The sequence below is a fragment of the Oenanthe melanoleuca genome, chromosome 26, assembly GCF_029582105.1.
Source record: "Oenanthe melanoleuca isolate GR-GAL-2019-014 chromosome 26, OMel1.0, whole genome shotgun sequence".
NCBI classification, from domain to species: Eukaryota; Metazoa; Chordata; class Aves; order Passeriformes; family Muscicapidae; genus Oenanthe; species Oenanthe melanoleuca.
Window position 1 is genome coordinate 1,175,909 of NC_079359.1, and position 26,662 is coordinate 1,202,570.

The 26,662-nt window shown below is 49.1% G+C and overlaps 1 protein-coding gene across 5 annotated transcripts in view; it reads left to right on the forward strand.

Moving 5' to 3' along the window:
* SRGAP2 (SLIT-ROBO Rho GTPase activating protein 2) overlaps positions 1-26,662 on the forward strand; it is a 93,271-nt gene that overhangs the window by 61,748 nt on the left and 4,861 nt on the right. For 3 of the 5 annotated variants that reach the window (XM_056511130.1, XM_056511131.1, XM_056511132.1), the window contains exons 9-20: positions 829-1,026; positions 4,177-4,261; positions 6,704-6,731; positions 9,081-9,111; positions 9,721-9,781; positions 10,962-11,039; positions 13,290-13,424; positions 14,533-14,638; positions 15,204-15,428; positions 18,297-18,376; positions 22,899-23,079; positions 24,417-24,563. In XM_056511130.1, coding sequence (XP_056367105.1) covers positions 829-1,026; positions 4,177-4,261; positions 6,704-6,731; positions 9,081-9,111; positions 9,721-9,781; positions 10,962-11,039; positions 13,290-13,424; positions 14,533-14,638; positions 15,204-15,428; positions 18,297-18,376; positions 22,899-23,079; positions 24,417-24,563 — 1,355 coding nt within the window. Of the gene's footprint in view, positions 1-828; positions 1,027-4,176; positions 4,262-6,703; positions 6,732-9,080; positions 9,112-9,720; positions 9,782-10,961; positions 11,040-13,289; positions 13,425-14,532; positions 14,639-15,203; positions 15,429-18,296; positions 18,377-22,898; positions 23,080-24,416; positions 24,564-25,768; positions 26,349-26,662 lie in introns of those variants that run through there. The other 2 variants (XM_056511133.1, XM_056511134.1) reach the window with 1 other exon arrangement.

Genomic DNA, 26,662 nt, shown 5'->3' on the forward strand with positions numbered 1-26,662 from the left:
CTCTTAGCCACTTCCTGGGGTTATTGGGCACTGATTGTGGAAGAATCTGGTTGTTGTGATCCTTTTTTATTAACACCTGGTAGAATTCAGTTGGTGGTAAAATTCAAGGCCAAAGCATCTTTTGCATTAATTGTTGTGTGGTCTCCCAGGGAAGTTGGGTGCATGGAGAGAATCCTTTAAAATTCCTCCCCTTATCTCTCTTCCATCCTTAGCTTGATAAGACTGGCTGTGTTGCCAAAGTTGAATTTGGATAGCAAAGGAAAAAGGAGGAATTTAATGTTTTGAAGTGAATTTGCATACATGAGTTCAAGTGATTTTTGTTTAATTGGCTCCTCAAGATGAGAAGATGACAGGAATGGGGATCTAATCTCTGCACCTCAGTGTTCAGGAACTTTGGGGCAAAATTTGCAACCCCTTTTATGTCTAGAAAGTTGCTTCTGGCCTTCAGTAAAAATGCACAGTGCAGCAGAGTCCTGTTTGTAGTTATCATTTGGTGCTCAGTAGATGCAGTTGCAGAAGACAATTAGAGAATCTTTGTTCCAGCTTTCTTTGCTTTGAGCTTTAATTCATTTCCCTCTCCTCCTGATCCCAGCCTGTGAGATCACAACTGTGATCCTGGCATGGAGTCCTGGCAGGCTCAGGGTGCTGCCAGCTCTGTGCTTGCATGGACTGTGCTGTTAATGAGCCAAAATTAATTACAGCACACACAGGGTGTGAAACCAGTAATATCTGTTTATTAGCAAAGTGCTCCAGGGGACTTCACTGCCTCTGTTGTTTACTCACAACACAAAACTTGAGGTGCTGAGTTCTCCCCTCCTTGCTGGGCAGGTGAAGAAGACAATGGAGGCCACTCTGCAGACAATCCAGGACATTGTCACCATCGAGGACTTTGATGTCTCTGACTGCTTCCAGTACAGCAACTCCATGGAGTCTGTGAAATCCACCGTGTCTGAGACGTTCATGAGCAAACCCAGCATTGCCAAGAGAAGGGCAAACCAGCAGGAGACTGAGCAGTTCTACTTCACAGTAAGGGGCTGGTTTGGTGGGATTTAGGAGTTTTTTATTTCTCTTTTGGGGGATTGTGCCCTGTGAGGGTTGGGAGGCTCTGGTACAGCTGTGGCTGCCCCATCCCTGCAGGTGGCCAAGGCTTGGAGCAGCCTGGGACAGTGGAAATGTCCCTGCCCATCCCTGCATGATCTTTAGGGTCCTTCCCAACCCATTCCATCATCCTGTAACTTCCCATTTCCAGCCCTGGTGCTTGGAGCTGGGCTCTGGGCTCAGAGGTGCCCAGTTGCTGGGATTTGGAGGTGCAGAATGCTCCTGGCTCTGATCCCAGCTGATCCTCACCTCTGACCTGTCCCCAGCACAATTGAGGTGACTCAGAGACATTTCTGGGATGTTCTGGGTGCCCTCAGCCCAGCTCCAGCTGTGCTCTGCCCCAGATGAAATCCTCAGGACTTCTCCTGTGGTTTGATTTTTTTTTTTTTCCTTTGACTGGTTTTATTACACCAAACATCCAAGGCTAATGGATCTTTGTAATTCACTGAGAAAAGCCTGAAGCTTTATTTTGAAATTAATTTATTTTTTTTTTCATCAGCATCCTTGCAACAGGCAGGGAACAGAATGTTAGGCATGAGGAAATAGTAAAAAAAAAAAAAAAAGATTCTGCAGTGGATGGGAACATCTTTTTCTCCTTTAAACCCTGGTACCTGGTGATGTTTTTAATGACCCTGGAGCCAGAGCCCTGCAAGTCCCAGCGAGTTCCTCTGCCCTGCCCTGCCTGACCCACCTTAGGCTGGGCTTAAGTTTTAGATCTGTTCAAAGAGGAGCTTAACTCTGCCAAGAGAAGCTGATCTTTAAGCTTCTGTTTGCAGCTGAGCCTTCCAGCCCTCCTGTCCTTTCACCTGTGACTGAGACCCCCCAGAACAGGATTTATCCTCCACTCCCCCACTTCAGGCTGGTTATTTTTTACAGTTTATACTCATCATGTTTTCTTCTGCAAAAATTTAGTTTGGGCTTGGCAAACAGATACTACAGGGGAAATTCCCAAAAAAATGCAATTAATTTTTCATAGTGGTGAGGGCACTTCCTGTTTTCTTCCAAAACAACAAAAAAAAATTGAAATATTAATAAAGGAAGCAGGAAATGCTGAGACTTTCCAAAGGGACTTAATTCTTGTGAAGTGTTCCTTTCAATGTTGTCAAGCAGGGGACATAAAACACAGGCTTTTGGCAGTTAATTAAAGCCATTTTTGTTTGTTGTGTCAGTGCACACAGGGCTGGGGAGCCCTCAGGGGAAGCTCCTTCAGTTCCTGGAAGGTTTTCCCTCACCCTCACTGCAGCCCCAGTGTGTGTGGATATTTATTTCTGTATTTATTTATGTGAATATTTTATTTCTACTTGACTCTTTCCATCCTGCACAAAAGCTGCTCCTGCAAAGGCCAAGCAGGGTCCAGGCTCTGCTGTTGTTAAAAATATCAGTTTTTGCCTCAAGGATTTGCAGTCTAAGGTGCAGATGAGATGTGGAAGGAGTGGATTAAATTGGGGAAAGCTGGGAGTGTCCAAAGCCAGGCTGGGCAGGGCTTGGAGCAGCCTGGGATGGTGAAAAATAAAAAAAATCCATGGAACTGGATGAGCTTTGGGGTCTCTTCCCACCTAAACCATTTGAGGATTTGATGGTAACAAGAACATTTCTTTGCTAGATGAGAATCCTCTCTCTGTGCTCATTCTGCTGGCTGAATTTTGAAGATCTCTCATGGTTTCAGAGAGTTCTCTGTGATGTTTGCAGAGTTTGTGTTTCTGATGTAGCCATGTCCCATTTATAATGTGGGCAGCCCCTGTGCAGCAGAGTATTTCACATGCTGCAGCTCAGTGAAGATAAATAAAACTGCTCTGAACTGCAAGATAAGAGATGAAAGAGCTGAAAAATAAAAAAATAAAAAAAAAAAGAAATAAAAGGAAAAAACTCCAGCATTTGCAGAGCTGTGGAAAATCAGGGAGCAGTGGGGAAAATGCCTGTGTGGCTGTCCAATATTGCAGTGCCAGAGTAAATCTGAACTTCAATAATATCTGTATTTGTTTTGTCCTGTGCCCCCTGTGCAGCCCTGGAGGATTTGACAAGTAAAGTGGGGTGAGGGAGGTTAAGTGAGGAATAAGCACAGCAGCAGCTTTTCAGTTGGCTCAGACAGATTGTTCATTCAGTGCATCCCTGGGATGGGAACAGCTCCAGAGGTGCCAGACATTCAGCTGATCCCCCAGTGGGACAGTGGGAATTGCCCTGCAGATGGAGAATTCCTGGAATTTCAGAGTTGTTGAGGCTGGAAAAGGCCTCTGAGGTCGTTGGTCCAAGCTTGGTTGGGCTCAGAATAGGAGTGGCCTGAGACTTGCCCAGATACATAAGGCAGGACTTGGTTCATGCTTTAATGAATGAACTTAATGAATTTCAGAGTTGTGTCACTGTGAATTTCAGTATAAATGACTCTGTATAAATGTCACTCTGCAGCTGCAAATTCAACGTCACTGCAAATTCAGTGTCACTCTATAACTGTAAATTCAGTGTCACTGCAAATTCAGTGTCACTCTAAATTCAGTATCACTCTAAATTCAGTGTCACTCTCTAAATTCAGTGTCACTGTAAATTCAGTGGTATTCTATAACTGTAAATTCAGTGTCACTCTATAACTGCAAATTCAGTGTCACTCTGTAAATTCAGTGTCACTCTGTAAATTCAGTGTCATTGTAAGTTCAGTGTCACTCTGTAAATTCAGTATCACTGTAACTGTAAATTCAGTGTCACTCTAAATTCAGTGTTAGTCTGCAACTGCAAATTCAGTGTCACTGTAAATTAAGTGTCACTCTAAATTCAGTGTCACTGCAAATTCAGTTTCACTGTAAATTCAGTGTCACTGCAACTGCAAATTCAGTGTCACTGCAAATTCAGTATCACTGTAACTGTAAATTCAGTGTCACTCTCTAAATTCAGTGTCATTCTATAACTGTAAATTCAGTGTCACTATAAATTCAGTGTCATTCTATAACTAAATTCAGTGTCAATCTATAACTGTAAATTCAGTGTCACTGTAAATTCAGTGTCACTCTGCCCTCGTGTTCACAACCCAGCACCCCAAAGACCGACCAGATCAATCCCTTGTGCACTCACCAGCTGTTTCTTCCCCAGAAAATGAAGGAATACCTGGAAGGCAGGAACCTGATCACGAAGCTCCAGGCCAAGCATGACCTCCTGCAGAAGACCCTGGGAGAAAGTGAGTGTGTGTGCTGAGCTCTCAGCAGGTGCTGCCTTGACTGAATTTCTCAGCCCTGGTTAGGGATGCAGTGCTCATGTTTTATGAATTCATTCCTCTGATCTGCCTGATGAATGGTGAGCACCAAAATGCTTAATGAGGCATTGATGTGCATCACTGATTCTGTGCTGCCCCTCCTTCAACCCACCCTGCTTTTCTCTTGGTGATCTCTGCTGTGCCAAACCTGATCAATTCAGAATTATTGATGGGCTGGGCCTTCATTTGTGGGGCAGTTCAGCTGCTCCTCAGCTCTGTGGGTTCAACCCTGACCAAACCAATGTTGGCAGCCCAGGCTTTTATGAGGAGAAGCACAGACAAATTTCAGAGCATGTGAAATATGTTGCCTGTCTGGAGGGCATCAGTTAGGGGGCAGCAGCCAGAACTGAATATTCATTTGCTGTCAGAGTCAGAACAAAGGCAGATTTCTTTCCCTTCATGGTATGGGCAGATCCTGTTGGCCAAAACCACTTCAGCTATGCATCCAGGTTTCCATAGAAACCTGCCTGCCTTTTGCAGAAGAGAAGGTTTGGGTGTGAATGTCAGGTCAGAGTGTGGCTGAGCCCAGCCTGGCTGTGTCTGAGCTGGGTCCCCACACTCCTGGTGTGTGAATCTGCTGGGTGCAGGCTCAGCCAGCCCCTGGGCTTTGGAGTGCTTGGCTTTCAGGGTAATTGGCTGCAGTAATTAAGAGTTTTGTGTTTATCAGACCCTGGCTGCTGGGAGATGAGGGGAGGATGTGTCTCAGTTTGGGTTGGAGTGGTTGAAGTTGCTCATCTCCTCAGCTCTCCTGTAAGAAAGCCTGGCTGAAGCTGAAGTTTTGTGTCCTCAGGACATTTTTCTTGTGCCTCCAAATCTGTGGGAGGGACAGCAGTGCTGGCCTGTGCCTGATCACATTCCTGGCTCAGACCTGACCTCTGCATTCCAGATCCTGTTTCCTCTTAACCTGCCTGAACTCAAGCTGTGGTAGGGGGAAAGGAGAGGAGATCAAATGTGATTTCTCTATTGCTGGGTGGATGTAAAGGCTGATTCTCTTTTCTTGATTTGCTTTTTGCCAAGCAGAGCTTTTAGTGGCCTTGTGAAGGGACCCACTGAGAGTCCCAAAAAAACTCCTCCTGTCACCTGTGAGAGCAAAAAGAGGTGGGAAAGGGAGGAACATCCCACTGCCCAGCCCACAGGAGCAGGTTAATGGGACAGAGTGGGGACCATGCCTAGATTTATCCATAAAATGTCACTTAATTGGGAAATGGGCAAATAAAATTCCCCTCACATGTCCCCAGAGCACATTTAGGAGCTTTACAGGAAAATGTGCCTCCAGCTGTGTGTCTTCAGTGCCTGGCAGGTTCAGGGGGTTGTTATTTTTTATTCTCCTCCCTGCCCCATCCTCAGGTGACATTTTTTAGTCGTGGTGCAAATTGCCTTAATCTGAAGATGACAAGTCCCAGCAATAAAGGAGCAGCAAGTTCTCCTCTCTGCAAGTAATTATGTCCCTGCCTCCTGTCCCCATTTGTCACCCTAATGCAGGAGCCCCTTGATGCTGCCACAGCCCTGTAATTTCTCTGTATGAATATTCCATGATGAAAAGGGGACAGATGGCTGCAGATTCTGCTGCAGAATAACATTTTCATGTCAATTCTGCACTGTTTTGGCTTCACGTGGGGAGAGCAAAAGTGGCTCTCAAGATGTGCTCGACTAATTGTCAGCCATCAGCAATTAGCTGCTTCCCCCACTCCTCCTTCCATCTCCCCAGGAGCAGGAAGACAACAGGAGGGAAGGTGGATTTTCAGCTGGTGGGAATCAGTGTGGTTTCACTGATTCTTTTGTCACTAAAAAAACGGGTTTGTCCCACTCCCACCAGCCCATCCTCTTTTTTTTCCCTTCCTCTTGTGTTGTGATGTTTTAGGTGATGCTGCATTAGCAAGTCCTGAGCTTGGCTGCTGCTTCCTCAAAATCCCAGCACAAGAGGATGGAGTGTTTTCATAAAAATGTTTGTGGGAAACACCACTGAACGTGTGTCTCCCAAAACAGCTTCAGTGCCAGTGGGCTGACAGCTCTGGGAATGTTTGCACTCTTCCTCAGGGGCTTGGGGAAGGAGAATCTCTCACCCCACCAGTTCCCCTGGGAAGAGGGAGGGAGGGACAAGCCCAGTTTTTTGGCAGGAGTCACAATTAGAATGCTCAGGGTGGTGATTTCTATTTAAAAACAAGAATTCATAGAGACTGGACAGCCTGAGCTGGTTCCTGGTTGGATCTGGTGGAGCTGAGCTGGCAGGGATGGGTTTGGTGCTGTCCTTGGAGCTCCTCTCATCTCCATCTATCTCCATCTCCATCCAAAACTCTCTGTATGAAATATTAAAAGCATTTTCCCATTCCTCCCTGCTCATGCTGCATTTCTTTGTCTCCTGCACAGGTCAGAGGACAGACTGTGCCCTGGCCAGGTAGGTGTGCCTCAGGGAATTGTGTTCTCCAGGAAAATCTGGTGCAAGTTGGTCATGGCAGATCAGTTACCAGCCCAGGATTTGTGTCTGTCTGAAAAATATCCTGATTTGGAGTCACAGGGTGGAATCCTGGAGTGGTTTGGGTGGGAAGGGACATTAAAGCTCCTCCTCTGTGCCAGGCTGCTCCAAATCCTATCCAGCGTGGCCTGGATCACTTCTGGTGGGGCAGAGATTTAATAAATGCAATTAAATTTATTATAAATTTAATTAATAGAAACAAATTCCTTTTCTTGCCTTGGTGTATTAGTGCAGATCAGGAGCAGGATGGGAAAGCGAGGCAAATTCCTTAATTTGGTGCTGTCACCCAGAGAATATCCTCCAGATTTAGGATTTTATGACCAAATCCCTGGTCCTGGGAGAGAGCTGAGCCCAGGGTTGGTGCTGTTAATTTGGTGCTGTCACCCAGAGAATATCCTCCAGATTTAGGATTTTATGACCAAATCCCTGGTCCTGGGAGAGAGCTGAGCCCAGGGACTGTGCAGGGCTCACCCCCAGGGCTGAGAACCATAAATTGGGGAACTCTTGATGCCAGTGCTGCTCTGCTGTGCCTGATTCCAGCAGGGTGGGGAGAGCACAGAGAAGAAACCTTTTAATTTAATTAGGATCAATCCCAGAACCAGCACTAAGTTTCTGGTGGGGCTTTAGTAAAACAGAACAAATCCCCATCCCCACACTGATGGATTCAGGAGGGCTGTGCATCCTCCTGCATCCCTGACAAAAGGAAGGTGATTACCCCAGCCTGGACTCATTGCTGCTGCTCCCATTCCTCCCAGCAAAGCAAAACTGGCAGGTCCTAATTAGACCCTGACATCTGTAATAATAAAATATTATTCATCATGAAACAATTTTAAATATCAAAGAATGGTGCCTGCTAACAGTTTAAAACCCACCTCATTGTCTGTGACAGCCCGTGGAATTGGATTTTTTAATTTATTTTTTTTATTTTTCATTCAGTGTTTTTGATTTTTTTTACAAAAGGAATTTCCCCCAAATTAACACATTGTACAGGCTTTTTAAAAATCACACTTCTAATCCCCTTATTTATAATTCAGCAGCCATCTGCCCTGGCAGGGAATTGGCTGGAATGATACATTAGGGCCTCTCTGCTATTATCTCCCTTGCTTCATTTTTACAAGAAACTGAAGGAATTTTAAACCCCAGCAATAAATTTTGAGGGGAAAACCCTGGCAGAGCAGGGCTTTTTTCTTATTTTTCTGCTATTAATGTCTATCAAACATCAGCAAATGAGAGCAGACAGACAAGGCTTAGCCTGGCTGGTGTGTGCTGTTATTTATTTATTTGAAATCCTATCAAAACTGGAATAAGGACTCCTCAGTGGCAGCTGTTAGCAGCACAGGGGGAGCCAGCCTGCTCCCACCTGCTCTTCCCTGAGCAATTTATATCAAACTTCATCTGCAGCCAGCAGTCCTGCATCACAGAACTCTGGCTGGTGGGAATTAAAGTGTCAGGGGTAATCTTAGCTCAGGGCTCCCTTGTGCAGGTTTGGAGTGGTTTAAAGTCACTTCAAACGTTCCTGGAGTTCCATGAATGGAATGAGGCTCTGGATTTGTCATGGAGCCCACGTCTGGCTCCTTCCCTGCTCCAGAATGAGCTGGGATGGAGGAGGATGATCCTGACTGTGCTGGGATGGAGGAGGATGATCCTGACTGCTCTGGGATGGAGGAGAATGATCCTGACTGTGCTGGGGAATGAGCTGGGATAGGGGAGGATGATCCTGACTGCTCTGGGATGGAGGAGGATGATCCTGACTGTGCTGGGATGGAGGAGGATGATCCTGACTGTGCTGGGATGGAGGAGGATGATCCTGACTGCTCTGGGATAGGAGAGGATGATCCTGACTGTGCTGGGATGGAGGAGGATGATCCTGACTGTGCTGGGGAATGAGCTGGGATAGGGGAGGATGATCCTGACTGTGCTGGGATCACTGGGGAATGAGCTGGGATGGAGGAGGATGATCCTGACTGTGCTGGGATGGAGGAGGATGATCCTGGCTGCTCTGGGATGGAGGAGGATGATCCTGACTGCTCTGGGATGGAGGAGGATGATCCTGGCTGTGCTGGGATGGAGGAGGATGATCCTGACTGTGCTGGGATGGAGGAGGATGATCCTGATTGTGCTGGGATAGGAGAGGATGATCCTGACAGTTCTGGGATGGAGGAGGATGATCCTGACTGCTCTGGGATCACTGGGGAATGGGGAATGTGACTGGGGAGGATGATCCTGACTGTTCTGTTCTGCTGTTCCCTCCTGCTCCCCATCCTGGACCAGTGGCAGGCGCAGCTCCACCGTGAGGAAACAGGTAATTCATTAACATCTCCCTCACTAACGAGGCAGGGATGTGGTATGGAAAGGGGAGGAGTGGTGGGAAACAATTTTTTATCTGTCCCTCCCTGTCTTCCATAGACCTTTTCAATCTGGTCTGAGAAATCCCTCAAACCTGGGTCCAGAACCTCGTTCATTTTCCATGGGAGAATTTATAATTATTTCAGACCTGGAATCAAAAATCCCAACCATCCTTGAGCTGCTTGGACAGCCTTGGTTTATGGGATCCGCTGCTGTTTCTTTGTCTCCTTTCCCTTTGTTTTCCCTGGAATGCCCCTGTTAAACCTGCTCTGCCTTCTGTGATACAGACTTACAAAGCCAGGCTTTGTGTCCCTGGCCTTGGGATAATCTGTTGCTTTTTGGTACCCAAGTGAGCTAAAAGGTGTTTCTTTGAGACAGGAAGGGCCCAGAGTATTTCTGTTGATCATGAAGGTTAAAGTTGGGAATTGCAGTTCACACAGTCTTGGGCTGCTGCTTTGGGGATTTGGAGTAAAGAGAGCAAGTTGTGATCTTGGTGTGCAGAGCCAAACCTTTCTCATTTTTAATTATTTCTTTTTTGTTTTCTCTGCCTGCTGTGATCCTGCAGGATTCCTCCCAGGCCATTCCCCTGGTGGTGGAGAGCTGCATCCGATTCATCAGCAGGCACGGTGAGCAGGGCTGGGCTGGGACATCCCTGTGCAATGAGCCTCAGAGAGGGTGCTCAGAGTGGCTCAGGACATGGTGAAACACTGAAAGAGCTCAGGATGTGCAGAAGCTGCCACAGAAGGAGAGTGGCTCTGGGTTTTGCCTGCATTGCCTGTGTTGTGTGTGCAGTGGCTGCTCCAAACAGCTGACCTTGCAAGTGTTGTTGTGCCAACAATATCCCTTTTTATTCCTTGCAAAATCAGCTTCCCATCCATCCCCAGCACTCATTCCTCCCCTCCACTCACCTTCCTTTGAGCCCTGAAATGTGGCCTTCACCAGGAACAATCATCCTCTTCATGAGGAGGAGGAGGAACACTCACAGTTTGAATGTAGGAGGTCAAGCAGTGAATGAATTGTTCACTTGCTGCCACAGAGAGATGATTTATGGCTGCTTGGAAGGCTGACCTCTGCCAGCCTTGAGTGCTGTACATTTATTGCAATTTGTTTTCATTTTTAATTGATATCATTTGTTAGTAGAGTGTGAAGCAGCTGTTAATGAACACGTGGGAAGAGGTGGAATCTATCTTCATTAACCAAGATCAGGGCCAGGTCCTGTTTGTTTTCCTTGTTCCATTTTAAAAATCATAATCTGGAGTCCCATTCTCATCATCACTTGCAATAACCAAGTCCTATTATCCTTCTTTAAAGCCATACTTGGATATTTGCTGGAGAAATCCTTGAGCCCACATTGCAGTGGGAACTGATGGGGGATAAATGGAGAGGCTGATTTCACTCAGATTCCAGAACTGGCTTCGATTTTCCAACAGACTCAACTGAGTCCTTTGTAAATGTTTTAGTTTTTCTCCTGGCATTGGTCATATTTCACTCCTGGCTGCTCCACTGCTGGTTTATGACTTCCTCTGGCTGTAAAATCCTCTGGGGATCCTCCAGGGTGAGAGATAACATGACTGGCTGTCAGAGCCCTGTTGCTCCAGCAGTTTAGAAGGGTTCATAATTTTTCTGCCTGTGCTGAGTTCTGTTTTTTCATATTCTGGACATCTCAGAGAAGAGTGGCTTTTAAACCAGTGTCCCTCTGCCTGTGTTCTTCCTTTTCCTTTATTCAGGAGCTGCAGCTGCTGAAGGTGCCATCTTGCTTTATCTAATCTATCTTACCTTGTTATCAGCATCTCTTGTTTCCTCCAGGTTTGCAGCACGAAGGAATATTCAGAGTGTCTGGCTCACAGGTGGAAGTGAATGACATCAAAAATGCATTTGAGAGAGGTAAGGAGGAGCTTTTCCAGCATCCCAGGAATTCTTGCCAAGTGTGGGTCTGTGTGGCTGCTCAGAGCTGCCCTGAGTGCAGCTGGCTCCTTTTTGTGCCTTTGATTTTTGTGTTTCCTGAGTGAGGCTCTCCCAAACACCCTGATGCTCATTAACCTTGAATTCTCAGTTGTTTGCTGTTGTGCTTTGTACCCTGTGGAGTGTCTGGATAATAAATACTCTGAATTCAATCTCCTCTCATGGCTGATAGCTTATTGATTGTTTGCAACACTAAAGGACGTGGAGGATTTCATTATTAGGTGTAACTGCAGTTTCCTCCCCTCTCCCCCAGCCCTTTGTGTGCTGCAGGATGAATTTCCATGTTGGTTTTTTTTTTTCTGTGTTGAGGCACAGCTTGGCTACATTTATTCCAAATACCAGCGAGGGAGAGAGGGGAATTTCAAGAGAGTGTTAATTTGAGGTAGCTGTTAATAGATGGGATTTTTCTCTGGGAAGAGCCATTGCACACAAAGGCAGGGAGCAGTTGGGAGCCTCCTGACTCATCAGCTCCTTGCTGGGCTGTTCTCCCTGGCAGAGCAGGTTCAGAGGAGCTGCTCCTCAGGCAGTGCCTGGGTCACTGGGAACAACAGGGCTTGTGTTAATCCCTGCAATCCCAGAGAATGGGATCAGTGTTTTTCTCTGCTTGCTGCTGCTGCAGAAGGGCACTCATTAATTAGGCACAGCCAGTGTATTTTGCTTTTTGGGGGAGAGAGGAGTTTAATGAGCAACGTGTGGTGGGTGGTGTCACCTGTCCTGAGCTCCACCTACCTGAGAGTGAGAACCCTCAGGAGCAGAGGAAGCAGGAATGTGTGTCACAGTCAGGAAAAGGATCAGAATCTTTTTATATAAAGAAATACCAGCTTGGGGAAATACCCACTTGTTCCATGCAGAAATAAAAAAGATTTTTTTTTCCTCCCTTCACTTCACTTGTCTCTGTAAAACCTGTGATATAGAGGACTGCCAGAGTTAACAATAAGGTCCCTGCAGTTTATTACTTCATCCAGAGCCCTTGGTGGCAGTTAATATCAGGGATAATGCTCAGGTTTGGAGTGGCCCATTTATTATCCCGTGTGTTATTAAGATAATAGGCAAGCTTTGGTAATTTCAGTCACATAATGGATATATATAGCTTCAATTTGAGGATTGCCCCATCATTAAATCTAATTATGTCTGATAGGGAGTTTTCCCCAGGGAACAACTCCTTGAGTGAGCATCTTCCCTTTGGTAATGCAGACAAACTGTGGTGGATCTGCAGCAGCAAACTGTCCCAGAGACACTTCAGAAACACCCAGAAACACCTCATGCCCTGTGTCTGCACCACCTGGGCCAGGTGTGTGTCCCCTGTGTCACCTGGGCCAGGTGTGTGATGCTCAGTGTCACCTGGACAGGTGTGTGATGCTCAGTGTCCCCTGTGTCACCTGGGCCAGGTCTGTGATGCTCAGTGTCCCCTGTGTCACCTGGTCCAGGTGTGTGATGTTGGGGTGTTCTCTGTGTCACCTGGACAGGTGTGTGATGCTCAGTGTCACCTGGGCCAGGTGTGTGATGCTCAGTGTCACCTGTGTCACCTGGACAGGTGTGTGATGCTCAGTGTCACCTGGACAGGTGTGTGATGCTCAGTGTCACCTGTGTCACCTGGACAGGTGTGTGATGCTCAGTGTCACCTGGACAGGTGTGTGATGCTCAGTGTCACCTGTGTCACCTGGACAGGTGTGTGATGCTCAGTGTCACCTGGACAGGTGTGTGATGCTCAGTGTCACCTGGGCCAGGTGTGTGATGCTCAGTGTCACCTGGACAGGTGTGTGATGCTCAGTGTCACCTGTGTCACCTGGACAGGTGTGTGATGCTCAGTGTCACCTGGACAGGTGTGTGATGCTCAGTGTCCCCTGTGTCACCTGGGCCAGGTGTGTGATGCTCAGGGCCCCCCTGGGTGTCCCCTGCATCACCTGAGCTGCAGTTTTGGGTCTCCCTAAAGCCTCCTGCCAGGTGGTGGAGCTGTGATGTTCACACCTGCCCAGAGCACCTGCAGGAGCATCCCCACACCCCCTCAGGTGTCAGCTCTGGTGACTTTTGGCTGTCCCAGTGTCCTTCCCACCCAGGGTCTCTCTGCCTCACCCTTGCAGTGCAGCTGGGCTGGGTGGGATCAGCACAAATCCTTTTCTTCCAGTGTTTTATTGCCTCCACTATTCTGATTTTCCTCTGCTTGCTCTGCAGGGGAAGATCCCTTGGCTGGGGACCAGAATGACCACGACATGGATTCCATAGCAGGAGTCCTCAAGCTCTATTTCCGAGGCTTGGAGCACCCCCTGTTCCCCAAGGACATCTTCCATGACCTGATTGCCTGTGTCAGTAAGTACATGAAGAGCTGGAAAGAAATAGGATTCATTCTTCTCATCTCCCACTTCTTCCATCCTTTTTTCCTGACTCCAGGGTGAGTTTTTGGGGTTTTTGTGCTGCTGGGCTGGTCTGTGTAACCCAGTCTGGGCAGTCACCTTTGCACAGCCATCCCTGCTCTGACATGAATGAACAGGGAGATAGAAATTCTGAGATTTTACAGGCTGTGTGATGGGTTTTTGTGAGACAGCTCTTGGTGACAGGATTCTTTTAAAAGAGAATAAAGCAGAAAAGCCTCACTTGTGTAAGATAATCTTGAAGAGCTGTCAGCAGAGGATGTCAGAAATGCCCTCTCTGAGGCAGGGATCAGCAGCAGGTTCCCTGCCCTGTGTGCTTTCCCTGCAGATCTGCTCCTCTGCTGGCCTCAGCTGACAAGGGAGTTTTTATTCATCCTCCTTTTACTCCATCCCCACAAGGGACCATCCACTGCCTCCTGCTCCAGCACATCAATCATCAGGGCACTCACAGCTGAGCTGTTAACATTTTTCATGCTTTCTAAAGGTGCTTCTGCCAGGCAGAGGGTTGTTTGTGGTTTCTTTATGTGAACAACATCGTTTTTAAGTGGCCTGGCTCTTGCTACATCCCCCAGAACTGAAGAATGATTCCATTGTCCAAGCAGAGAAATGGCCTTTGCAGAGGCAGCAGAGAGAGGCAGATCACTGAGGAGAGATGAAGCCTGAGCTTTTCTGCTCCTGATAAATGCATTTCCAGCCTTGGGTTCCTGTGATGTGGAAACAAAATCTTCTTTCCCCAAGTGAGCTCTCCCTTCTGAGCTGGTTTGTGCTGCCCACTTCTTTCCCAGTGGGGGCTGCACTCAGAGCCCTTTGCCTCAGCCTTGGGCTCTCAGTTTGGGTGTTGCAGCTTCTCCTTTCACACCCCCTTTCTGAGCTGCCCTGGTGGTCCCTTGTGCCGGAGCCAGGTGACAGCCACACCCCAGGGAGGCTCCCACGTGTGCAGGGGTTTTCTCTGCAGGTTCTGCAGCCAGTCCCATCCTGCTGGTCTGCAGAGCAGGGGGCACTGGTGGCACTGGGCTGGGGTGACTCTGCTGCTCTCTCCCCCCCAGCCATGGATAACTTGCAGGAGCGAGCGCTGCACGTCAGGAAGGTGCTGCTGAACCTGCCCAAGACCACCCTGATTGTCATGAGATACCTCTTTGCATTCCTCAATCAGTGAGTACCCCTGGGAGCAGCAGGGCTCTGCTGCAGGGCCTGGGATAAAGGTGGAGTTACTGAGGATGAGCAGGGCAGGGACACCTTCTCCACCCCAGGCTGCTCCAAGCCCTGTCCCCTGGGCACTGCCAGGGATCCAGGGGCAGCCACAGCTGTGCCAGGGCCTGCCCACCCTCACTGGGGGAATTCCTTCCCAATATCTCATTGAACCTCCTCTCTTCCAGTTCAAATCCATGGCAAGGGGGTCCTGTGTAACCCTGGTCTTGACTTGGGCTGCAGGTGGGCTCTGAACAGCAATAACAGAGAAGAAATAAAGTCAGGTATTAAAGTCAGCACCCAGAGCTTTTGAACTGCCTTTGCAGTTTCTGTTTAATTCCTCAGTAAATTCCATCAGTGTCTTCATTTTTCACCTGGATCCAGAGCAGTTGTGTCCCAGAAAGCCCAAAGCAAAGCTGAGCTCAGCTGTGTGTTCTGAGCAGAGGATGCTGATGGTGATGATGATGATGATGATGATGATGATGATGATTTCTGCTGCTCACCCTCTTTCCCACCTGTGTTTTTGCAGTCTGTCTCAGTTCAGTGAAGAAAACATGATGGATCCCTACAACCTGGCCATCTGCTTTGGGCCCACGCTGATGTCTGTGCCCGAGGGGCACGACCAGGTCTCCTGCCAGGCCCATGTCAATGAATTGATCAAAACCATCATCATCCAGCATGAGAACATCTTCCCAGGAGCCAGGGAGCTGGAGGGGCCAGTCTACAGCAGGGGTGGAAACACAGAGGATTACTGGTGAGAGGGGAGCCATGGGTGGGTGCTCATCCATGGATTAGGATGCTGCAGTTGTGTTGGCTAATTTGGGATTGCAGCATCTGGCCCAGCCTCTCAAAAATCTGTTTTGTGGCACCAAAGATGGCTCTGGTCTCTCTGGAGAGTATTCAGCTACAAAGAAATAAGCTGGTATAAAGTAGCTATTCAGTTGTCAAACCTTGCTCACTTATCTTGAAGGGCAAGGTTGTGGAGGGATTTTCCTGGATATTCTGGTTTGGTAGCTGCCAAAATCAATCTCTTTTCCTTGTTTTTTTTCCTTTCCTTTTTTTTCTCTCTTGCTTTTGCCTTTTCTCCCTGCTGTCTGCAGTGCCTTTGCCTCAGACACAGGGGTCACTTGCAGCTGAACCTCCAAGGCTGTGGCACAGTTGAATTTCCAGGGCAGCCCCTGTGGAGGGGGAGGGAAGAGGCAGGAATGCAAAAATCCCCATTTCCACCCAGGCTGGAGCTGCAGAGCCCAGCCACGTGCTCAGTCTGAGAGCACATCTGGAAGCAATTCAGGCAGAGCAGCTCCTGTCATCTGGGGGGAGGAAAGGAGGCTTTGCTTTCCTCCTGTGCCTCCCTCTGAGGAGCAGCAATGCTCATTTGTGTCCCCCCATGGCTCCTGCTCTCCTTCAGCCTCACAGCAATGGCAGGGATTCTTTTCCTGCTCTAAAATAAATGGGTTTTTTTAATGAAGTCGCAGTGGTGACAGAGCAAGCCTTGTTCCCCTGGCTTGTCTCAGAGCTGTGGGATCACTCCTCCTTCAGAGGCTCCTCCAAACTCACTGCTGTGTGCAGAGGACTTGCCAAAACCTTTTGGAAATTCTCTTAATTTCACCCCTCTCTCTGATGTTTTTAGCTGATGTTATGTATGAAGGAATTGCAGGGGAAAAAAAAAAAAAAAAAAGCTTAATAATATTTATGGCCTTCAGGAAACACATAAATTTGGACAAGAGGTTTTGTCCCATGAGGTGAAATGAATAAAAGTGTGCTGAGTACCCTCAGTGTGGTGTCAGTGCACAGGGGAGGAGATGAGGGATGGGGCTGGAGGAACCCACAGGGATCATGGATCCAGCCCCTGGCCCTGCAAAGCCACCCCAAAATCCCACCCTGGGGGTGCTGTCCTGGGGCTCTGGGCTGTGCCCATTCCCTGGGGAGCCTGGGCAGTGCCCAGCACCTCTGGGGGAAGAACCTTTCCCAAAATCCAGCCCTGGCCCAGCCCCTGCCCTTCCCTCAGCTCCTGTCCTGTCACAGGGAGCAGAGAGCAGAGGGCAGAGAGCAGAAATCAGAAATCAGAGGTCAGAGAGCAGAGGTCAGAGAGCAGAAATCAGAGATCAGAAATCAGAGGTCAGAGAGCAGAGATCAGAGGTCAGAGAGCAGAAATCAGAGATCAGAGCTGCCCCTCAGCTCCCTGTTGGGAATCCCTCCACCCCATTCCTGCTGCTGTCACCTTCAGGGCTCCCAGGGTGACACCAAAGCAGCATCCAGGGCCCAGCCAGCAGCAAGGAGAGGTTTTGGGGTGGGAAATGCAGATTTTGGGAGGCCTGGCTGGGGAGGGGCACGTGGGCTTGGCTGTGCTCGACATGACTTCACAGTCTGGGAGAAACTTTAGCCCTCACTGCTGCTTCCTCCTGGGGCCTCCAGCTGGCTTCAGAGGCTTCTGAAAACTTTATTAAGGAGCACGAAGGCTTTGGAAAGGATGGGAAAGGTTCAGTGCTGAGGTTCTGGCTCGGGGAGGTTGGGCAGCCTCGTGTCCTGAGGATTAAGCAGAGCGAGACGCCAGAATTATTCAGACATTTCACCCCTTCTCCTTTTTCTGTTTTCCTCATGTTTGAAAGAGCACAGGAGGTAGAGTGCCAGGAGGAGAGCACTGTCCAACCATCATCACTTACTTTAACCATTGCAGGGCCAAAATGGGATGAAATGACTCCTGTGTGAAAAGGATTAAAAATCCCCTTTAAGGGGTCGCAGTGTGAGAAGGCAGCAGAGGATTCTGTGGTGGAAGGAGAGGAGCAAGCACTGGTTTTTAGCCCTTTTTCCTCCTGGGAGGAGCAGGCAGGGCAGGCAGGCAGGGCTGCCAGCTGGCAGCAGCTCTGTGGAGCTGACTGGGAGAGGCAGTGGATCCTCTTCCAGTTTCCTTTCTGCTCCTGTCCAGAGGGAACTGCTCGTGGAGCTTCTTACAAAAACATAACCTTTGGTTGCCACTTGTTGTCTGTTGATCCTTTCAAAGCTTTTCTTCGTGCCAAACATAAATGAGTCCTCTTGGTAGTTCAGGTGCTCTGGAATCTTAATTTACAGGCAGCTAATTGGGCTGTGGGAGTCGTTCAGGGGATGAATGGGACATTGAAGATGGTGATAAAAGGGGTGGAGGGAGATGAGAAACACAGACCTGGAAACATCATTATAAATCCAGGAAGGATTTCCCCCAGGAAGTTGCAGCTTTCTCATCAGCCATCTAATGAGCTAATTAGCACAATGGAGGATGCAGCCAGGGGAACAATCCTGGCCTGGCAGGGAGGAGCTGGACCCAGCCTGGCACTGCTGATGAGTGCTCAGCCTCTCCAGAGGTCCAGGCTGTAAGATGTGGGCTTGGACTTTGCTGATAGCACTCAGAAGGGGTCACCAAGATGTTTGCTTTGGCTGATCAAATAAGAATTTGATTTTTACCCACAGCTTCAGCATGTGCAGGTGCATCCACAAAGTGTTTGTAACAGCAAAACCTAAACACTGACTCCTGATGGGGGTTCCCAGTTACACCTGATTGCTTTCCAGGATGCTCCCAGTCCTGCCTGCTTGCTGGCCAGCAGGGATCTGAGTTCCCAGCAGCTGAAGCTGTTTCCTTGTGTTGCAGTGAGAGCCCTCATGGAGAGAGAGCCCTGGCAGAGGACTCGGTGCAGGATGTCACAGCTGAGCACCACACCAGTGATGATGGTATGGGGGCTACTGGGGTGACTGGGGCAGGGGAGGTGCCTGTGTGAGATACCAGGGTGGAGTTTAAATCAGAGCACTGCCACAGGGCAGCAGGTACAAGGGTGTGGGGTCAGTGGGAATCTCTAGAAGTACCTGAGAGTTTTGAAGGTGTTTGGAAGGCAGGGTGTGTCTGTGCCCACTCCCCTCTGCCTGTGCCAGGCATTTCCATGCTCAAAGCCCCAGCCCTTTCAGGGAGCAGGCAAAACAAAGCCCAAACCTGCCTGTCCTCCAGAGAGCTGGCTTCTAGAGCAGAGACTCCTGAAGGCCTCTGTTGAGATAATTTTTGGATGTCCTTAAGGAGGCTCAGTTCCATTCCTTGTCTGATCAGTGCAAAGAGGCTCCAAGGCTGAGAATTCCAGGATATTTCCTAAGGAAAGGTGACACTGCTGTCATGAGTGTCCCTGACAGTTCCACAGCCTCCTCCTGGGATGGGGAAATCCAGTGAGCCCCATCCAGAGCAGGGCAGGGCTGAGGTGCTGATGTGAAGTGAGGATCCCTGGCAGGCTGAGCACCAGGGCAGGACATGTTTGTTCTTGTGTTCAGACCCTTTGCAGCTGTGGAACTTCTGGGCTGGTTTCACTTGGATGGTCTCAGCTGCAGAGGTGGGAAGCAGCATTCCCTTAAGATGAGGCATCCTCCTTTTTGAGCTGGCCTGCAGGAATCTGCTCAGTGGCCCTGCCAGGTGCTCCTGTGCTGCCTCTCTGCTCCAGCAGCTGCTTAACAAACCCTGCCCTGGCATCCCTGGCTCCCAGCTCCTCACAGCTCACTGATCCTGCAGGGCTGTCCCAGCCTGAGCCATTCCTGTGACCCTCTGGTGTCCTCACACCACTGAGAGAGGAAAGCATGCTTGGGAATCAGTTCTTCCTCACATGAGAAAGAAAGGATGCTTGGAAATGCTGGGAATCAGTTCTCCCTCAGCAGGAGAAAGGAAAGGATGCTTGGAAATGCTGGGAAATCACTTTTCCCTCAGCAAGGCCAGGCTCTGGCACTGCCACTCCTCTGCAGGGCTGAGGGGAGGAAGCACAAAGCCTTGGGGAATGAAACACAGCATCACTTCCCTGCCTTGAACACTGTTCTGCTTGACAAGTGGGAGCTCTGAAAAATGCATGGAAATGTGTCCTGGAGCTCAGAGCTGTGATTTAATAGCTGTAGGGAAGGACAGGCACCTCATCCCACAGCTGAGAGTGAATCCTGGGACAGAGCTCTGTGAGCTTGTGCTGCTCCTGCTGGGGATTTTGGATCCTTCTGGGGGGCACAAGGGTGAGAAAGGAGCAGGATCAGAGGAGGACACAGCCCTGCAGCCTCTGGAGCTGGGGTGAGAGGGGCCTGGGCAAGTGAAGCTGGGAGGGGTTTGGATGGAGTCCTGCACCTCCCTGGAATATTCCATGGGAGGGTTTTGGGAGGCAGCACTTGGCACTGAGGCAGAGGAGGCAGCTGGGGCTGGGTCTCTCTTGTGTGGTTAATTAAGGAGTCTCATGCTAATTGGGCTGTGCAGTGTCACAGCCTGGCCACACCTCTCACAGTGCAGGTACAGCTCCACCCTGCATCTTCCTGGGGCTTTTCCCTCCTGCAGGTGGGACCAGACCTCCTCCTGCTCTTTGGCTGGGGTTAATCTTCCCAAAGTAAAGCTGTCATCCCAGCCACCTCCATTGCAGGAAGGAATTTTGGGGTGAGGGGAGAGGTCGTGTTTGGCAGAGCATCTGTGCAGTTCATCAGCCTCCCTGAGCTGATTTGAGGCAGGTATGAGAGGTCAGAATGCTGAAAGACAAGCAGATTGTGTGTTTGTTAAATTATAAATACCAGTGGAAATGTTTTAATCTGCTGCTTGTCTGCCCAAGCTGTCAGACTGGCAGGGGGAATTGTTTGGCTTAGCCTTATTGCTCTTCATTCACACAGTTTTCTTCTCTGAGCATAAGTGTAAGTAGGAAAAAGCTACTGGAAATGAAAGTCTAAAATCAGTCCTCTGGAGAAAAGCCAGAGTCCTAAGAAGCAAATTGGAAACATAAGAAACCTGAGTGCCACACTCATCTGGAACAATAAACACTTGTTAATGAAGCAGATGGAATTCACCAAACCACACTCCCATCCCCTCCCTCCATGGAGGGGACACCAAAATCAGCATTCTGGGTTTTGTACTGTTAGGACAAGCTGGTGAGAGGGAGGAGGGAGCCCAGCCCAGATAACCTTGTGCTTTGGGGAGCCAGCACAGGCCAGGCTTTCCACCCTTCCAGATCCCTGGCTGGGTGCTGAGCACTGCTAAATGGGATTTGTGTGAGCCTGACCACAGGCTCAGCTGGAGTGGGTGCTCTGAGAGAATTCTGTCAGGTTTGTAGGGGAGGGGTTTTGGGGGGGATCTCACAGACCCTATTGCTGATTGCCCTTGGTCACTTGGTGCTGGGTAATTTTGGGTGCTGCTGGGGCTTTCTGGGGGAGATGCTCCTGCTCTGCCCCCTCAGCAGAGGAGCTCCAGCTGTCTCAGATGATTTACACCATTATTTCTCAAGTCCTGGGACCACCTTGCAGCCTCCAGACCCAGTTCTGAGCGTGTCCTGTCCCAAGGAATAACTGGAAAAGCTCTGCCTCATGTTTGGCCTTTCAGCCCATTTTATTTTTCTCTTGCACTGTGGAAGTTTCCTGTGGTGCAGAGATCTCTGTGTGGAGAAGCAGATCTTTCTTTGATCAGGGGAGAGGAACCACAAATCTCTTTCTGCAGGAAAGAACTCAATTTCCATGGATTGCTTGGCTGCATTAAAGCTCCTTTAAAGTAATTAGAGGGAGCCCACTGGGGCTGTGTGGTTGAGCTCATCTCCATTCCCCTGATCCCTGCCCAGAACCAGGAGCTGCCTTAATACACATTTACACTCCAACAGTGGCAGATTCTTTTCAGAGCCTTAAAAATAATCCACAGGAATCCCACATTGATTTTCCTGAGTGTCTTAAATGCCCTTATTGTGCCTGTGTATAATCCCAGAGTCCTGCAGGGACCTGGATTAGTGGCAGGGCATGGCTGGAGCTGCTGTGTGAGCTTTGCAGGAGTGGGCACAGAGCATCCCAGGGAGCAGCTCTGTGTGCCCACCCTGCACCAAGCAGCTCTGGAGGATGTTTTCCTTTGCTTCCATGGCACTTGCAGGAGTAGCAGGGCCTCCCACCATGCCAGAATTCTGCTCCCCTGGGTCAGGTGAGCCTCACAGGCAGCAGAAATTTCCTTCTGAATAGCTGCTTTATTTCTGGAGCAGCTTGGAATGAGAGGATGTTTCCCTCCCCTGCCTGCCCAGGGGGTTTCACTTCAGCTGCTTTTAGGAAGAGAACCACAGGCAGATTTTTGTCTGGAACATACCTGATTGCTTCCCACCTCTGAAACCCTTCTGATTTTAATGAAACCCTAATTCTGCCCTTGCCACTTCCATCACTGGTGGCTTGAATTGCCGTGAGGAGTTCAGGGCTTGGAAAACACAGATGTGCCCTCAGTGAGGTAAAGGATGAAAGGGCAACATCCTCAAGTTTAAAATACAGATGTATCTCTGTGTAGGGATGGGGTAAAGGATGAAAGAGCAGCATCCTCAAGTTTAGGGGTTCCCCTGTGAATCTCCCTGCAGAAGGAGCACTTTGCCCCCTCTGTGCTCACCTTCATGGCAGGTTTAACCTGCTGGCAGCTCCCCTGAGCCCAGGTGCTCAGTGAGCTGTTTGTTCCTGTGAAAAACACGGTTCACTGTTCTGGGAGAATTCAAAGGTTTAATAAAGAGACAATAGGAGACATGCATAAAGCCAAGGGTTAAAACTGCTGGGTGCTTGGCATGCTGCCCAGAGCACCCCTGATTCAGGAACACCCCTTTAAACACCTTTTACAGTCCATCCATTTGTTACACACTCACAGACCTTCATGCACAGTCAGCTGTTTCTGGGAACTGTTTAGCACGGCCACTCCTTGGGTTCACCTTTTTAGAGCATGTGTGTTTCTTGGCTTGTGGTTTTATTCTTCCCCTCATCCCTTTTAATTTGGGTGGTGGTCCAGCTGGTGGGTGTTGATAATTGTCTTGTCAGGGGTCCCCATCACATGTTCACGGGCTGTTATCTTTGATTAAACAGGTAGTTAGACATAAGTTTTTAGAGACAGTATGCTCAAACTTTTACTATTACCCAAGACTATATCCATATAGAAATGCTATTTTAACATTATATATATATATATATATATAGCATTGATCCAATACTTGCAAAGAGCCAACAAATGTAGTCACAACACTGCAGCAGTGTGTGGCTGTGCCCTCACCGAGCTGCCGTGTGCTGTTCCCGCAGGACATCGAGGCCACCATGAACTCTTTGACTAAACAGGTAGTTTGAGCACGCTATCTCTAAAAACTTACGTCTAACTTTTACTATTACCCAAGACTATATCCATACAGAAATGCTATTTTAACATGATATATATACACATACAGCACTGATCCAATACTTGCCTGCTAACCCCCCTCCTGTGTGGCAGAGTGCGAGCCCATCGAGGCCATAGCCCGGTTTGACTACGCGGGCAGGAGCGGCCGGGAGCTGTCCTTCAAGAAGGGCGCGTCGCTGCTGCTGTACCAGCGCGCCTCGGACGACTGGTGGGAGGGGCGGCACAACGGCATCGACGGGCTCATCCCCCACCAGTACATCGTGGTGCAGGACAGGTACGGCTCTGCTGGCCTGTCACAGCTCTGGGGGGGTCGGGGCTGGTGCTTGGGGGGAGCAGGAAATGCCTTTGCAAGGTGTGATGTGGGTTTCAGCCTCCCGTGGGCACCGCTCAGAGTTCAGGGAACAAAGGTGGAGGAGCTTGAGGGGAGGGTCAGGTTTTGTCGTGGGATAAGCAGGCAGGGAGATCCTTAGGGACCAGTTACCAGGGGACAGGGGGTGTCCAAGGGTGGGTTAGGGCAAAAAGACCAACAGGGGAACAGAGGGGAGTGACCAAAAGGGTGACAGGGAGAGGGCACAGGGCTTGCTTTGGCCAGGTAAAACAGGATCTGCTGGTAAGAGAAGGCAGCTAGCTGAGAGAGGCCTCTCATTTCCCTAAGTGGGAATGCCTTTCTGGGTCTCCACACAGGGTGGTCAAAGAATTCTGGGTCTGGTGAAGGTGCAGCTGGGATCTCTGAGGTGCTCAGAAAGGGGTTTTCCACAAGGGGGAATGGCCTTGGGGTGCAGGAGGGCAGGATGGGATGGGTGTATGGGGAGGAATTGTTCCTATAGGGTGCAGGAGGGCAGGATGGGCTGGGTGTATAGGGAGAATTGTTCCTATAGGGTGCAGAAGGGGGCAGGTTGGGCTGAGTGTATGGGGAGGAATTGTTCCTATAGGGTGCAGGAGGGCAGGATGGGATGGGTGTAAGGGAAGGAATTGTTCCTGTAGGGTGCAGGAGGGCAGGATGGGCTGGGTGTATGGGAAGGAATTGTTCCTATAGGGTGCAGGAGGGGCTGGGTGTATGGGAAGGAATTGTTCCTATAGGGTGCAGGAGGGGGCAGGATGGGCTGGGTGTATGGGGAGGAATTGTTCCTATAGGGTGCAGGAGGGCAGGATGGGATGGGTGTAAGGGAAGGAATTGTTCCTATAGGGTGCAGGAGGGGCTGGGTGTATGGGAAGGAATTGTTCCTATAGGGTGCAGGAGGGCAGGATGGGCTGGGTGTATGGGAAGGAATTGTTCCTATAGGGTGCAGGAGGGGCTGGGTGTATGGGAAGGAATTGTTCCTATAGGGTGGGGGGCCCCTGGCACAGAATGCCCAGAGAAGCTGTGGATCCCTGGAGGTGCCCAGGGCCAGGCTGGATGGGGCTTGGAGCAGCCTGGGGCAGCAGGAGGTGTCCCTGCCCGTGCAGGGGGTGGAACAAGGGGATTTAGATCACTTCCAGCCAGACCACTCAGTGATTGCAGGAGCTGTGGGGATTCCCCAGACCCTCACCCTGTGTACATTTGCACAGTGCTGGAAGTGCAGCCCTGCTGCTCCTGCTGTGGTTGTGACACCCTCCCCTTCTCTTTCCTAGTGAGGATGGGATGTCAGAAAGGTCCAGTCCGAAGTCAGAAATAGAAATAAATTCTGAGCCCCCGGAGGAGAAGGTGACAGCCAGAGCCGGTGCCAGCTGCCCAAGCGGGGGCCACGTCGCAGATATTTACCTTGCAAACATCAACAAGTAAGAGCAGCCTTGCACTGTTTTCCCTGCCTGCCAAGAGCTTGTGATGAGTCCAGTGAAATGCTTCCTTCCCTGAGAAAGGTTCATTAACCAGCACTGCCACCGTTTTCTCTGCTTGCCCCTCTTTTACCTCACTCACATTTTGCTGTCCCCTCTGTGTCACCAGCCTGGCCATCGCTCATTTGAAACCCCACTGCCTTCTCTTCCCTGTCTCCAAGGTGCCATCTGGTCCTGTTTTCCCAATTTTTTTTTTTTTCCCCCCAAGCCCTGTTCTATGTGCTGAGCAGGCAGAGGAAGGGAGGGGAGTGGTGGGATAAGATCTGGTGTCGTTGTCCCCATCCCTCCTCGTGTTCTGTGACCTGTCACGTCTCCCCCGCATTTGCCACGTCCTGTTTGATGGGGTGGGGGACAATTCCTGCAGGAAGCTGTGTCCCAGTTTGTGATAAATGCCATACCTGCAGTCCCACCATCTGGCACTGCCTTTGTTTCTGCAGCACTGCTCACCTCGGGTTACTAACCATATGCTTGCAGTGGAACAGCACAACCCCCTGTTGCTCTAACCTTGCCTCCTCCACCAGAAATTGTTGCTTTAGCCAACACTCAACATAATAAAAAGCTGGAAAATCAAGCTAGTAGCAGACTAAACTCCATGATCTGTTAAATAATTTTTCTAGACAGGCTTATCCCCTGTGTATTTCTGATTATTTCCTTCATGTTAAAAACCCCCACCTCTCTGCAGTTTGCAGTGAAGGTATTATGTGATAATTACAGTTTGATGGGAGGGGATGTTCTAAACCTTCAGTTAATTTAAGACAATGTAGTCCATTAGCACAAAAGCATCCTTGTAGAAGGTTTGGACCCGCTCATGGCCTAGACAGCCTGGGCCTTCCTGATGGGATTCAGCAGAGCTCCACTGATAGCTGGGAAGCAGAGTTAATCTGCATCAGCTTGGGCTCTGGGCTTTCTTTTATGATATTTGTTGTCTGAGCCACTGGAGTGGCCATTCTGCCAGTTCTGGAGAGATTTGTAATAACAGACCTGTGCTGGAGCTTCACCATCTGCTGGCCTTGCTAGAGTTGTGTGTTGTGGTTTTTAGAAGTCTGGGGAATGTCCACTCCAGTTTTTGGGGTTTTTTCCCCCTTTACTAGAGAAGCTGATATTTAGCAATAAGTAGCATAAGACTCATTTTGTTGTTTTTTCTTTAGGAATGAATCTTCTGACCTATGTGTGAACAGACTTGAGCAAAATTAAATCAGATGGTTTCGCAATGACAGTTGTGCCACCCACTGAATTATTATTTGGATGCCAAAATCCTACTGGAGTTAACACTTTCTTGCAGTTATTCATGGGGCTGGTGCTATATATAAATGGATCCTTCCCTGTATAATGGATGCCAAGCTTCAGACCTATGGCATAAAGTATTCTGCTGCATTGGCCTTCCCATGATTTGAGTGGAATCGTGCTGTCAGACCTCATGGTGCTGGGGTAGAAACTAAATTCTTTGGACCAGTTCATCCATTTGACATCATCCCTTTGGTCTGTCTGTAGCCCTGCATAGATAAAGCCTTGTGGTCCTGCCAAAGCCATGAAAAAGAACCATCTCTTACCACCAGCAAACATTGGAAATGATCATTGACCCCAAACTGGGGGTCTTTGCTTGCTGATCTCTGAAAATAATAACTTGATGCCTTGGGCCAGGAGCTTAGTAGACTTATACTGTGTCCTCCAGTCAAAGATTGTAGCTCTGCTCTTGGAATGTAATAAAAACACATCATCAAAACCTGTCGATGGCACAGAGGGTTTTTCTTTTTTTTTTTTTTATTTTTTTTTTGTTCCAGTATAAATTCTTCTCCTCTTGACCAAGTTAATCACGTTCCACCCAAGTTCTCTGGTTTTGCTATGAATGTGCACAGCTGCCAGGACTCAGTCTTCTTGTTAGAAGCGTGAAACTGGAATGATTTATTATCTATAATTATTTCACCGTGCCGCAATCACTCCTCAACCCCTGGGTCCGTTTGTAATCTGGGTACCTCTGTGTCTCTTCCCATTGTCCTGTGTGTTGTTTTTTGGGGGGATATCTTCAAATGACAGCCCTTGTA